This window comes from Culex pipiens, chromosome 2 (assembly GCF_016801865.2).
Source record: "Culex pipiens pallens isolate TS chromosome 2, TS_CPP_V2, whole genome shotgun sequence".
Lineage (NCBI taxonomy): Eukaryota > Metazoa > Arthropoda > Insecta > Diptera > Culicidae > Culex > Culex pipiens.
The window spans coordinates 149,496,937-149,510,534 of record NC_068938.1 but is presented as its reverse complement, the minus strand read 5'-3'; the positions used below and the strand labels follow the sequence as shown (position 1 = coordinate 149,510,534).

At 37.4% G+C, this 13,598-nt stretch overlaps 2 protein-coding genes across 3 annotated transcripts in view; one reads left to right on the top strand and one right to left on the bottom strand.

Moving 5' to 3' along the window:
- Nucleotides 1-13,598, bottom strand: part of LOC120428354 (raf homolog serine/threonine-protein kinase Raf) — a 165,973-nt gene that overhangs the window by 54,447 nt on the left and 97,928 nt on the right. The window lies entirely within an intron of this gene.
- The window catches only part of LOC120428352 (homeobox protein extradenticle), a 62,294-nt gene continuing 49,822 nt past the window's right edge, over nucleotides 1,127-13,598 (top strand). The window contains exons 1-2 of one of the 2 annotated variants that reach the window (XM_039593354.2): nucleotides 1,127-1,784; nucleotides 8,781-9,041. In XM_039593354.2, the coding sequence (XP_039449288.2) occupies nucleotides 1,775-1,784; nucleotides 8,781-9,041 (271 nt within the window). In that variant the 5' untranslated portion in view covers nucleotides 1,127-1,774. The remainder of the gene's footprint in view (nucleotides 1,785-8,780; nucleotides 9,042-13,598) is intronic. The other variant, XM_052709051.1, reaches the window with a different exon arrangement.

Genomic DNA, 13,598 nt, shown 5'->3' with positions numbered 1-13,598 from the left:
TTTTTGTATTTTTGTATTTTTGTATTTTTGTATTTTTGTATTTTTGTATTTTTGTATTTTTGTATTTTTGTATTTTTGTATTTTTGTATTTTTGTATTTTTGTATTTATGTATTTATGTATTTATGTATTTATGTATTTTTGTATTTTTGTATTTTTGTATTTTTGTATTTTTGTATTTTTGTATTTTTGTATTTTTGTATTTTTGTATTTTTGTATTTTTGTATTTTTGTATTTTTGTATTTTTGTATTTTTGTATTTTTGTATTTTTGTATTTTTGTATTTTTGTATTTTTGTATTTTTGTATTTTTGTATTTTTGTATTTTTGTATTTTTGTATTTTTGTATTTTTGTATTTTTGTATTTTTGTATTTTTGTATTTTTGTATTTTTGTATTTTTGTTTTTTTGTATTTTTGTATTTTTGTATTTTTGTATTTTTGTATTTTTGTATTTTTGTATTTTTGTATTTTTGTATTTTTGTATTTTTGTATTTTTGTATTTTTGTATTTTTGTATTTTTGTATTTTTGTATTTTTGTATTTTTGTATTTTTGTATTTTTGTATTTTTGTATTTTTGTATTTTTGTATTTTTGTATTTTTGTATTTTTGTATTTTTGTATTTTTGTATTTTTGTATTTTTGTATTTTTGTATTTTTGTATTTTTGTATTTTTGTATTTTTGTATTTATGTTTTTTTTTTGTATTTTTGTATTTTTGTATTTTTGTATTTTTGTATTTATGTATTTATGTATTTTTGTATTTTTGTATTTTTGTATTTTTGTATTTTTGTATTTTTGTATTTTTGTATTTCTGTATTTTTGTATTTTTGTATTTTTGTATTTTTGTAAAATGTAAAATTTCAAGTTTAACTGCCATTACAAGATTTGAAACATTTCTCACAAAGACTCTCTTTTTCGAACACATAGATGTCGCTCGCTTTCGACTCTCCCTCAAAATTTTACCAGCCCTATATCGAATTCCTCTCTGATGTTTTTTCCATTCCAATTCTCTCATTCTTCATTCACCCCTCTCACTCTAGCAAGCGCATTCTTCTATTCGCCCTCTCCCTCTCTCCCCCATCAATGAGAGAGCGAGCATGAATGCATTTCCCAGCAGCAGCAGCAGCGAAGAAGGCTGTGTGCGGTTGAAGAAAAAATCTTTTGTGTGTTTCGCGTCGGCCATTAAAGCACAAGCAGCACTTCATCGCGGAGCAGCACACGGTTCGTCGGTCGGGTTCGGGAGTTTCGACAGGCTCCCCCGTGTGTGACAGTCAAACACACACACGCACACACATACAGTTGGAGGAAAAGAACTATTTTTTAGTAGATTTTGTTGGGTTTTTGTGTGCGGTTTTCGACAATGAAGTGAAATTACTCGCGTTCTTACTGAAAACGGGAAACGGTGTATACGGAACAGACGACAAAAAATCTGTCTAGGCTTACTTAGTGAGAAGAGTGTGTGTGTGTTTGCATTAGTGTGTGCGGTCGTCGATAAGGGTGAAGTTCAACGCTGTATACGTAAAATTTTAGCATTTTTAAGAGACCAGGTTCTTGCGCGAAGCACCACTTTCCGTGCCCATTGACGGCGGAAGACCGTATTCATCGGGATTTTTTATACGAGAGGAGCGAAGGGGGAACCGTTCCCGGAGCGTTTCTTCGGGAGACCGTTCCGAGTGTGTGTGTGTGTTTTTCAAAATTCTGTAAAAGTATCGGCGACCTTTCCGGATCTTCGGATTCTCACATCTTAAGAGGAAGAACGTCGCTGGCAAAGCGGTGTCTATGAACTACGGCAAGTAGAAAGATGCAGGTTCTATTTTTCCCCGCGCTGGCTGGCTGTCCGGGAGTTGTAGTACACAACCCAAGAGGAGTGTGACCAAAGGTGAACAGCACACATTCCAGGCTGTGAACACCTCCATTGCTGAGTGTTGTGCTCCTCTCGGCGGCGGCCAAAGAAGATGGGATCGGATTAGCATTGGTAAATCTGGACAGCTCTGTTCTCGAAGGCAAGAGTTTCGTCGTTGTCGTATGTAAATTTGACTTCGTAGTGTTGGTGTGCAAACACACAGAGAAAAAAGAAGAGACGACGATGGTGGTGTGTGGCATAAGCAAACGCCAGAAAACCGTCCTGCACCCTCACAACCTCCCCCACCATCCACTGGATATACTAAACACAGGAGGAGAAGCAAACATGGCGATAACTTGGAATAAGTAGCAGCAGCTAACTTTAGCCTATGAATGAAGAGCAGAGCAGAGTAGCGGGGACCAGTTTAGAACCTGCCGCCACAGGCGCGTTGGAAGAAGTTTACGAAGCTCCAGCCAGAAGGCAGTGCTGCGGTTGCGTTGGTGTTGGTGTTCAATGGATTAAATTGACGATGGACGCCATGGGCGTGCTGTTGATGTTGGTCGTACTGGGAGAGTTAATCCTGACGGCGAAAAGTCAATGTTTGGATTGTAACGAGAGTGGGGTGTCAGGATTAATAGTTATTTAGTTAAAGTTATATGCAGGAAAGTAGACTAAATCATCAGAAAGTACCGTAAAGATAGAGGATTTTTACTCATAGGTTATCTTTACGTCTGTGTTAGAGAAAAGAAACTATGAGATGGTAATTGAACAATATGAAGTCAATCTCAAGATTGGGAAATTAGATTCATCTAACCTTCCTGGAGCATCACGAGAAAAGGGCGACTAAGCATTTTGACAGTTGGAGCTATTTTGCAAATTTGAAGTTTCAGAGGCCTTTTCATAAAATTCAATGTGTCAAACAATTGCTAGATTTCACCACTGCGGGTGTGATAAAATCAAGCAAAACAATGTAAATGAGCCGAAGCCGAACTCTAAACAAAGAGTCTATCCTGCTCACGTCAGTTGATGTTTACGTTAGGAACGAACAGGATAGACTCTTTGTTTACATTTCGGCTTCGGTCCTATTACAATGTTTTGCTAGAAATAGTTACTCGTTGCTCCAAAATTTGCAAAACATCCAGTTGTCTTAATGCTTGAGCCCTTTTGAAATCTTACTCCAGATTGAAATTAAAAGATCATTCAGTAGTTTGGATTTTATTTTTTACAATATTTATGTTTGTCGGGTAAATTTTCTGAGACTCTGAGATGTTCGCATAAATGTTCCGTATGCAAAAAGATTGAAAAAAGAGTTTATTTCAGTACATTGCTCCAATATTCATGTCTGTTTAATCTTCATAATAGTTGGTTGCTCTTCAAAGATAGAGTTATGATTGTCTCTGGCTTTCCACAAATATCTATATATTATAATGAAATTGTCATGTGAAATGGTCATATCGTTTGCGTAGGGCACATCCTAGGGCCAGGCAATCCAACGAAAATCTACGAAATTCATTCTGTTGCTATCTGTTGTATGTATAACAACGACTACCACAAAATGAAGCAAACAAAAAACATAAACATTGCACGCCCATGGCTACGCTTGTTTGTCAATATTGGTGAGCTCGGTCTCCTCATCTCTTCGCCTGATATAGCTTGCCCAGCTAAGGGACCATCCATAAACCACGTGGACACTTTAGGGGGGGGGGGGGGGGGTTTGGCGATTGTCCACGCTCCATACAAAAAAGTTTTTTTTTGTATGGACAATTGTCCACGAGGGGGGGGGGGGGGGGTTAGAGATTGACAAAAAAGTGTCCACGTGGTTTGTGGATGGTCCCTAAGCAGTTCTCCCCTATAAATATATTTGACTTTTTCTTCTTCACACAACCAACCATCAGAGCTCGCTCCCCTTCCCTTCTCTGGCCCCTTCTTGTCAGAGTCATTCCCGTGGCCCTCGTCTTCCACCACCACACCCTTCCGGCAGCCGCCCCTTCCCCTGCTCGTTCGAAACCAAACTCCGAGGCTGAACGCTGCTCTGGTTGAAGTTGAAACTGTGGCAAGTGACGACTCGAAGAGGAGGACGTCGATGTGTGTGGAGAGAAGCCGAAAAATAACTAGTCAAAATGGATGAATAATTTAAAAGAGGCAGCGTGCGGGGACTCTTGATCCGACGGTGTTCCGTCCGCTGGCCGAAGACCAGAGCTCACACACTGTCTTTGTTTATATCTATAAATTACATTTCGACAGATCCCAGAGTGCGAAGTGCGTCGACTTTGGACGTCGTCGTCGTCGTTTCTTACGGGGTTAGCCCGCTAGCGGCTCTATACCTGCTGTACAACCAGCACCACTGTGTGTACAGAGCCACCGGAGCTATGAGAGCAATAAAGTGCTCATGTTTATCGCTAGAGCAAACCCGATGCCATAAAGCAGCATATTTTATTTGTTTATGCTGTCACAGGCAGAGTGGCAGAGAGGGAAATTTTCGCACCGACGAGGGTACCGCGCTGGGGACTAACTCTGCAAGACAGGTAGTCGTCGTCGAAGAACCTCGTGAGGAACCCCCCGGAGGGATCGGTGCCTCTTAGACGATTACCTGGCCGCGGAACGACATCCACAAGAGGAGTTGACTTTTCGCACCGTCCAATTCCCACCTCCGCACACACCTTGCTGCTATACTGAAGATCTTCGCAGACTCGCAGGTAGCTGGCAAGCCCGTTGGCAATTGCTACGAGTAATGAAGAACACACTTGCAAAGTTTACAGCAAAAATAAATAAAACGCACCATGTGCCCCTGGTCCCAACCAACAACAACAACAACAGAAAACCGTTTGTTGGGAATGGCTTTGGCTAATGGGTTAAGCCGGGTCTAAGTTTTGTAATCCAATTTAGCGCGAAGAAAACAGCAAAGCTGAGCAGCACAGCCAGCCCCCACCTTTTGCTGTAGAACACAGACTCGCAGGCAGGTTGGGTCTGGGTCGGGTTGGGATTGGTGTTTAGGATTGGGAATGGGATTCAACCTGAAGTCAATAATGAATTCATTTTTTGAGAATGAAATTCATGTTTTGGATGAACGGTTTAATTTTTTTTCTATCTTTTTGGTACAACTAAATTGTGCTTACCTTTCTTATAAAAGAAAGGTTTAAGGTTTGCTTTTGGAAAAACGCTTTCCCAGAAATCTTTAAAAAACATCGTGCTAGGCGGGGAATCGTCTCAGGAAAAAATTCTTTTACTAATTTGAGAGCTCTTTTTCTGAAACACTTGTGCGATGTCTGTATCCGCTCTTTAAAAATTGTGTCTTCCATCATTGGGAAACCGCTCGTAAAACCCACAATTTTTATATTTCAGATTTTTAGCCGTGGGGTCGGAGACGAACATTTTATTTTTCGATTCACAGTTTTCGACCAGTAAATGTGGTCAAAGACATTTTTAGAGGTATTTTTTGGACTATTTTACAGTAACACTATTAAATAAAAAGAATTCAGCTTCAAACAAAAAACCATTTGAAAACATGCGCCTTAAACTGCTTGTGCCCAAAATTTTAAGCTTTTCCAAAATTTATTTCCACAGATATAGTCATATTAGTGTTTTACGTCGTTTTAAGCTGCGCGTGAAAGTGTTCTTGCTGCCTTCTCATAATAGATCGATAAAGTGCAATATCGATACATATTTTTTAAAGTTTGTCATAGACTAACATCAAACTAACATTAAAGACTTAGTACATTCAACCCCCGGTGGTTGGTCACTTTTTTGTTTAACACTTTTTAGTTTGTACCCCGTTGGTTAGTCAAAGTCAAACTAAAAAGTGACGAACTGTCACTTTTTACACGGAGCTCTCGCACACTACCAAAACAAACGTTTGGTAGTGTGTGTGAACTCCGTGTAAAAGGGGTGTCAAACTAAAAAGTGACCCCGTTCGTTTGACAACAGTTGGTGTCAAACCATCGGGGTTTGAGTGCACCCTTAATTTTTTTCTAATAATGTCAATCCAATATGTTTTTCCTAATTAAATATAATTATCTTGCGACCCATAATGTAGTCCTGAAATTAAAAAAATGGCATTCGAGGATAAGCCTAAAAAGTTTCGAAGCTTTCTGATTCGATTACACCGACGAACAAAATTTCTACACAGGCTCAACTCGAGAGGAAGCATAAATTTTTAGGTCACCAGAAACACACACACTTTGAATATTTCTAAAATATATTAAATATATCTATTTTTTTTCGAAGATTTTAAGACTTTTTCGAAAATGCAACAAGGTTCTAAGTACTGAGCACCTGAGTAAAATTTAAATAACCTTAAATAGACGGATAAAGCATATATCTTGTCTGTGCAATGTTTAAATACAATTACAGTTAGTTCAAAATAGATCTTTTCCATGCCAATCTTGTAAATTTTGATAAACTGGACGCTATATTTTTCTCGAAATATTTGAAGATCAAATCCAAATAACAATGTTTTTTTTTTAATTTATCCTGAGTACTTTTGGTAATCAGCTTTCTAACATATGCAAACATTATTAATTATTAATATTATTTCTCTGTTTTTTGTAGATATTCAATCCAAAATCCTGCTTTTTCATGCTCTTCACTTTTCCCAAACATTTATGGATTTTTACATAAAATTTCGTTTTTTTTAAATAAATTGTGTAAGTTTTCTCTGGAAAGCAGGAAATGGCTATAGGAGGACCTTTAAATATCATGTTTAGTATAAAAAAACTAGAAAATTAAAAATTTGAGTAGAGAAAATTTAAAAACAATAACATTAATGTTAACAACACTGGTGTGGTCAGACAAATTTCCACACAATTTAGGCAGCTGACTTTTGAATAATCTATGGAAATATTAAAAAAATCGGTTCGATGTATACTATTTTTCTGAGCGATTTTGTATTTTCTGTAAAATTGTTGTAGAAATAAAGTACAATTTCATCTTTAGAGATGTACCACGAGATGGTAGAAATCAATTTGGCAGCGATTTTGGAAATCTAATCGTAATTTTCCGTCTAAAATAAAGTCAAATTGTTATAAATGCTAAATTTACTCAGAAAAGAATAAAATTTAAAACCAAAAATCCCTTTTTCTGTTTATGGTCAAATATTTTTTTTAGAATATCAGAAAATTTCGTATCAAAATTTTAAAAAATATTTTTAACCTAAAAGAGAAAGAAGACAATGTTCCAGACATTCTATAAGTTAAACACATAATTGAATATCATCTAAAAAGGGGGGGTGGGTCTCGTGGCGCAGGGGTAGCGGCTTCGGCTGCCGATCCCGATGATGCTATGAGACGCGGGTTCGATTCCCGCCTTATCCACTGAGCTTCTATCGGATGGTGAAGTAAAACGTCGGTCCCGGTTTCTCCTGTCTCGTCAGAGGCGCTGGAGCAGAAATCCCACGTTAGAGGAAGGCCATGCCCCGGGGGGCGTAGTGCCAATAGTTTCCTAAAAAGGGGGGGGGGGGCGACATAATTTTTGAAAAATATTTGCAACGGCCTAATTTTACCTAAAAAATGTGTAAAAATGTAAACCTGATGAAAATTTACCAATTCCTGATGTAGTATTACACTTTCTTTTACACTATTACATTTTTTTAACACTGTCACTATTCCCTGATGAATATCACCACCATTTTTTATGTGTGTTAATGTCGTCTGAATAGAATTTTTTGATTAAAAAAAATGCAGACTTTTTGTCAAGAAAATACAGGCATGGCCTCTAAACAAAATTGCAACCCTTTACACAACTCTTTTGTTGCGATTAGACTCGTCCATTAAAAATTTTGAGAACGTTGTTGTCGCCTTAATAGTTTTTTTTTGCAAAACTTTCCAACAATTAATCGAAACTGTACCATTTCCAATACCAAGCTGTAGACCCTAAAACTGAACGGAGTAGACCACATCCGGACAAAATTTGTTCAACCAAAGCCAAGAAAATCAATTGATCAACATCCCCACAAACGCATAAATTTTCTCAGAATTTGATTCACGATAAGGAGAAATGAAGATGCGTCTAGGAACTCACCAATGATTTGTGTTGTTTATAATTTATATTCAAACCATTAACATTGGGGTGTACATATTGTAAATTTGGTTGTAAATTTAACATGAATTTGGAATTTCCCATGAAACAACAACTAATCAAAAAGACTCACAGGTCTTTCTCTGCTTTATGACCACCAACTGAACGCACGCTGACAGCAGCGCCAGGGTGGGGTAATTTAGACTCCGATTTCAACGGTACACCTGACGTGATTTGAAAGTATCATCAGGCAGCAGTCCCGCCGTGCACACCTGGAATGTCAGCAGCAGCGGTTCCACCGAACATTATGGGAAACAATTCCCGTGGAACCGCGCGCTTTCAATTACCGTAATGAGATGAAAAGTAGCATTAGTGTGTCAGTTCTGACCAGAACCAGCGGCCGGTCGCCGCCGTCGGTCTGGAATCGAATGTCGGAGCAAGCTTACGTAAATGCTAATTGCTGCGGGTAATTGATGGACGTAATTTATCTGTCAGCGCCGAACAAACCGATTTTTTATACTACGCGGCTAGTATAGTTAGAGCAGAACGCGATGGAATGGGGTATAGACTTATGCTGCCCACTAGATATGTGCCAAGTTGATTGATACCGGAGCTAATTGTAGATAAGCAATGTGGACTGGGATGTCGGAACAGTTCCAATGATCAATGGGTTCGAACATCAATCAGACCGTAGGCGAATCATTGCACCGAGCTATACCTTCAAAGAAAGTTAACGAATTCATTAGTTGAAACAACACTTCATTAGTTATACAGCTTCAGGCGTCTAATAGGAATATCTTCGAGACAGCATCTACAGATCCACCAATGCCACATCCGATCCCATCGGCAATCCTTAAAACTTTCCTTCACTTATCATATCAAGAAACGCATAAACTAACCTTGAAAAAAAACTTTGAACCTCCCCAACAGCACACCAAATGGAGGATCCGAACCGGATGATGGGCCACGGCGGCCTGATGCCGCCCAACTACGGCATGCCGGCGGCCGCCAGTGACGGCCAAGCCGTGGACAACGACCCCCGCAAGCAGGACATCGGCGAGATCCTCCAACAGATCATGAACATCACGGACCAATCGCTGGACGAGGCCCAGGCCCGAAAGCACACGCTCAACTGTCACAGGATGAAGCCGGTGCTGTTTGCGGTGCTGTGCGAGATCAAAGAGAAAACAGGTTAGTGGAAAAGTCGTGTTTTGTGCGTCTTCTTCTTTTTTCTCTTTTTTCCCCTGTCCACTGGGTTGGTTTTGTTGTTTCGGAATACACAAAAAAAAAGATGGGGGATCTTATCGGGCGCGCACCACGGGGTTAACTTTTTTGTTGGGTTTGGGTTGATGTAACCGTTCATACACAAATAACAACACTCACAAATTGCGTGGAGAGGGTGCCGGTTTGTGGTCACATGTATACATGTGAAAGCTCTTTCTGGCTCCCTTCTCTGGTATCCTAATTTCGTCCTGACGACGACTAGAACCGCTTTATCTGTGGGCACATTTTAAGTGAAACGGTTCAATGACATGGTGGTAATTCAACGGATAATGATAAGTCTGCAAAAAAAAACGAACTCTTAAATTGAAAGATTTCATAGTTTTGGGAACCATCGCGTTTAATTTTGCGTTATTATTATTTAAAACTCATGTAACTTTATCAGGGTTTCCAGCATCAAGGATTACTAACCAGTCTAAATGGAATTAACTGGATTAGTCGATAAAAATATAAACATATAAAAATTGAAACAACAAGCCATAGTCTCAACAGTGCTTCAAAATGTATTTTACACTAGTTCAGTTGATTTGCAATCATCAATTTTCAAAAAATGTAAAATTTGACAAAAATAAAAAAATGTGAAAAAAACTTTTTTCGATACCATACATTTTTTTTTCTTCAAAAATCAGAATTATTGGCAAAAACTTGAATTGCAGCGGAATTACTGAGTAAATCTGGAACTACATGAATTATTATATAAATACAGATTAATTCCGAAATAACTTGTTCAAAATTCGTCGGTTGCCGGATTACCGGATTCTGGCACAATGCTTGAAACTCCAGGAAACATGAAAATAAATAAAACCGAAGAGAGGATTCTGTGAACGGATCACATTTACAGAATTTGCATGGGAGGAGGATGCGTGGACTTACCGTACCAAACGCTCTCTCCAATAATCGAATCGTGTTTTTTTTATCAATCGACAACTTAATTTTAACTAATTTGGAGTCTCTGTACATGAACGTTGATCCTACAATGTTCCAACGTGATTTAGGTTTTTTTTTAAAGATTCAACTATCGTGAAAGAAAAGTAATTGACTTATTTCATATTTTGATCCATTATTTTTTGAAGGTTTTTAGATTTTGTTGGTACCGGATTGAAAATAGGCAGTTTGCAATCAAACTTTTACTTCTCAAGAAATTTTGGAGACGTTGATAAATAAGCTCATTTCAATAATCGCAAAGTTTCATGAATTCAATTAAATTTAGTTCAAATCAGAACATCGACTGCACTTGTTTTTTTTTTTAGATTATTTTACAGTACGAACAGTTAGAATTAGTTGATGGTTTACAGTCATCCCACATATTCGGAACACCCACAAATTTGGAACACTTTTGTGGTAATTTGTCAATAGGTTGCAAAATACAACTTTTCTGTCGTTCCTGCTATTTTTAGGACCTTTATTTGGACATTCTCTTGCTATTGCACTAGTAAAAAGTAGGGAAATAGCCTATAAAGTGTTTTTGACTCTTCAAAAGCAATAAATATCTCAAATAAACGTAAGCAAGCTACCATTGCCGATGTACCGTAAAACGGGGTGACTTTGATAGGTTTCAGATTTTTCCGCAAAACGAAGAGTACAAATTAAATACGTACGCAATGGTTTGAAATCATACTGACCATGGTAGAGAAATGTTCAAAGTACCTCAAGAAGAACTTTTGATAAAATTTTGAAAATTTTAAAGAGTTAGTTAACTATAATAAAGAAAAAGTTGATGAAAAACATTATTTCATACTTCGTGCTTGCCATTTTATTATGGCACATTACTTTTTCAAACAAGAGTTAAACAAGAAGACCTTATGTAAACTGTCATTTGAGTGAAAGGGATGCACTATTGTTTACAAAAGTTATGTGCCCTTTTGAAATGTTAGGCTCCACTTCAGAAAGTGTTATGATTTTCTCAATGAACATGATTTTGAATCGGAAAACGGAATGCATTTTCGGATTCTTTGGACAATTTTCCACTAAAAGAAGGCAAAATAAGTTTGTAAATAATAAATAATATATGTTTTTGAAACACAATTAAAAAAATCTCCAAATTTAAAGGCAATGTAAGTTAAACAAATTTTATGTAGAATGTGAAAACTTGCGATTCGTGCTTCGAAATCAGTTTAAAATGCAATTTAAATCAATAAATTTCATAAATAAAAGTATTTTGTTAAAAAGCTTATAAACTTAAATAACTAAATATAAACATTTTTTTTTATTAAAGGCTATATCAGCAACTTTAGTGATGGTACATTTGACGTAAAAATGAAATTTGAAACAACTTAAATCTGATTTTTACAAGGAAATTATAACTATCAAAGTCACCCCGGAATTTAAACTAAGAATTTTTGACGTAACTATTATTCTAAACACTATTGAATTTTTTTTTCGAAAATAGTGCATGGACTTTGTGGGGCCTACCCCAGTACATGTTTTAAAAAAAATAATCTTGAGAAAAACCTTACCAGTTGGAAAATATTTCAAAAATAAATTGAAATCCTATCAAAGTCACCCCGGTTTACGGTATCTGAAAATGTTGGTTGAAAATTGCAAAAGTGAGAATAGGTCGAAGGGCTTAGAGTGTGACAAAAATGGGTATAGTTCTCCTAAACCAAAATTCTAAATAATTGTAATTTGTTTGTTTCTTGCTACAAAGTTGGTTTTGATGGCAACAAAAAATGATATAAAAATTGTAGATATTTCTTTAAAATGGATATTCAAATTTTTTGAATACACAGCAAAAAAAAGTAGTACACTCCAACCCCGGTGGTTTGACACCACATGTTGTCAAACAAACGGGTTCACTTTTTAGTTTGACACCCCTTTTACACGGAGTGCACACACACTACCAAACGCTTGTTTTGATAGTGTGCGTGAGCGCCGTGTAAAAAGTGTCAGTTCGCGACTTGTTTAAATGCCTTATTTCATGTTTCATTAAAAGCCCATAGTATCACATTTCAAGCTAAACATTGTAATAGGGCCGAAGCCGAAGTGTAAACAAAGAGTCTATCCTGCTCACGTCAGATGATGTTTACATTAGGAACGAGCAGGATAGACTCTTTGCTTACACTTTGGCTTCGGCCCTATTGCAATGTTTTGCTTGATTTATTTTGCAAGGAGGTGATCTTAGATTGCTTAAGTCAATTCGGAGATACGAGGTTTTTTTGTTCAAAAATCATCTAAAACGGCATTTTTGGGCCACCGTAGAAACAGATTATTTGCACACGACGATTTATGACGATATTTGTTTTTAACGATTTGTAAAAAACTGTCAATATTGTATTGAGACTTCTTTGATCATAGGGAAGGTATCTAGTTTGATAGTAGAGAATTACTTAGTGAACAGTTAAATAAATAAGGTATAACTAATTTCCTAGTAGCCACCATGTCTTTGAATGATGGGCGCCTGATGTCAATGCTGAGCAAAGCATTTCTTCCATTTTTATCGTTGCTCTCGTTTCTCCATTCAAGGATAAAAAGGCGCGCCATCAAGGCTACGAGCAGCTTTGCCCTCCTGTCCGGACATGGATGATGGTCCCAGCCTAGTTTTCTGGACTTCACCCAACTTTTGCCAGGCATCCCTCTACACTTTCATGGGATGAATGATTTTATCAATTTTAGATTTTGGTTGAATAGGTTATTTTTTTATTTTTTAGTTAAATTGGAGGAAAAAATCAGAAAGTTTCCACAGACTTTTTGATCACCCCGTTTTGTTTTCCCGTGTTTAGGAAAATGTGTCACACTCCCCCCAACTTTTCCTCCAGGGATTCGTATCGATTTTATCCCTGGATGACATTTAATCTATCCCATTCCTTCCCGGCTCCCCCGGTGTTTTCCGGAGGAAAAGTTTCCCTCGATTATTTCAAGACCATCCCGGGGAAGACATTCTTGGTTTTCCATTTTAACTGACTTGCTCTAATTTTTAATCTACTATTCACACGTAAATTGAGCGATTCATGCAATTTAAAGGGGTTTCTCAGCAACCAAATCTCCTCAGACCAAGCTCAAAAACCCCGACGGGATCACGGGTGTGCTGCATTATTCATAATTCGAGACGGAGAGACCTGTTCGAAAAATTAAGCAAACGCCGCGGCCGCCATCGAACCTCTGCGAGTTAATTTTATTCGATTAAAATTCAAGGAACCATAACCTCAAACCGTCGCGCCGGTTCCGTCGGGGGAGGCAGAGTGTGAGGTGGCGACGCGTGATCCAGATTTGCATAACAATGCTCATTTTCATACGTATGCATATATCATACCGGGCGGCAGTTTGACTCCATTATTATTATTTTTTCGCTGTGTGCTCTTTTCATTCACCCCCGCGTTTTATTTAGGTTTTTTTTTCGGGGTTTGCTCTGATAACACTGGGTGTCGAAATAATTTATTCGAGAAATTTAAGTTGTTAATTTTATCACTTGTATTTAATTCACCCTGAAATTTAAATTACTTTAACGTTTTCGAAGTAAAATTAAGGAAT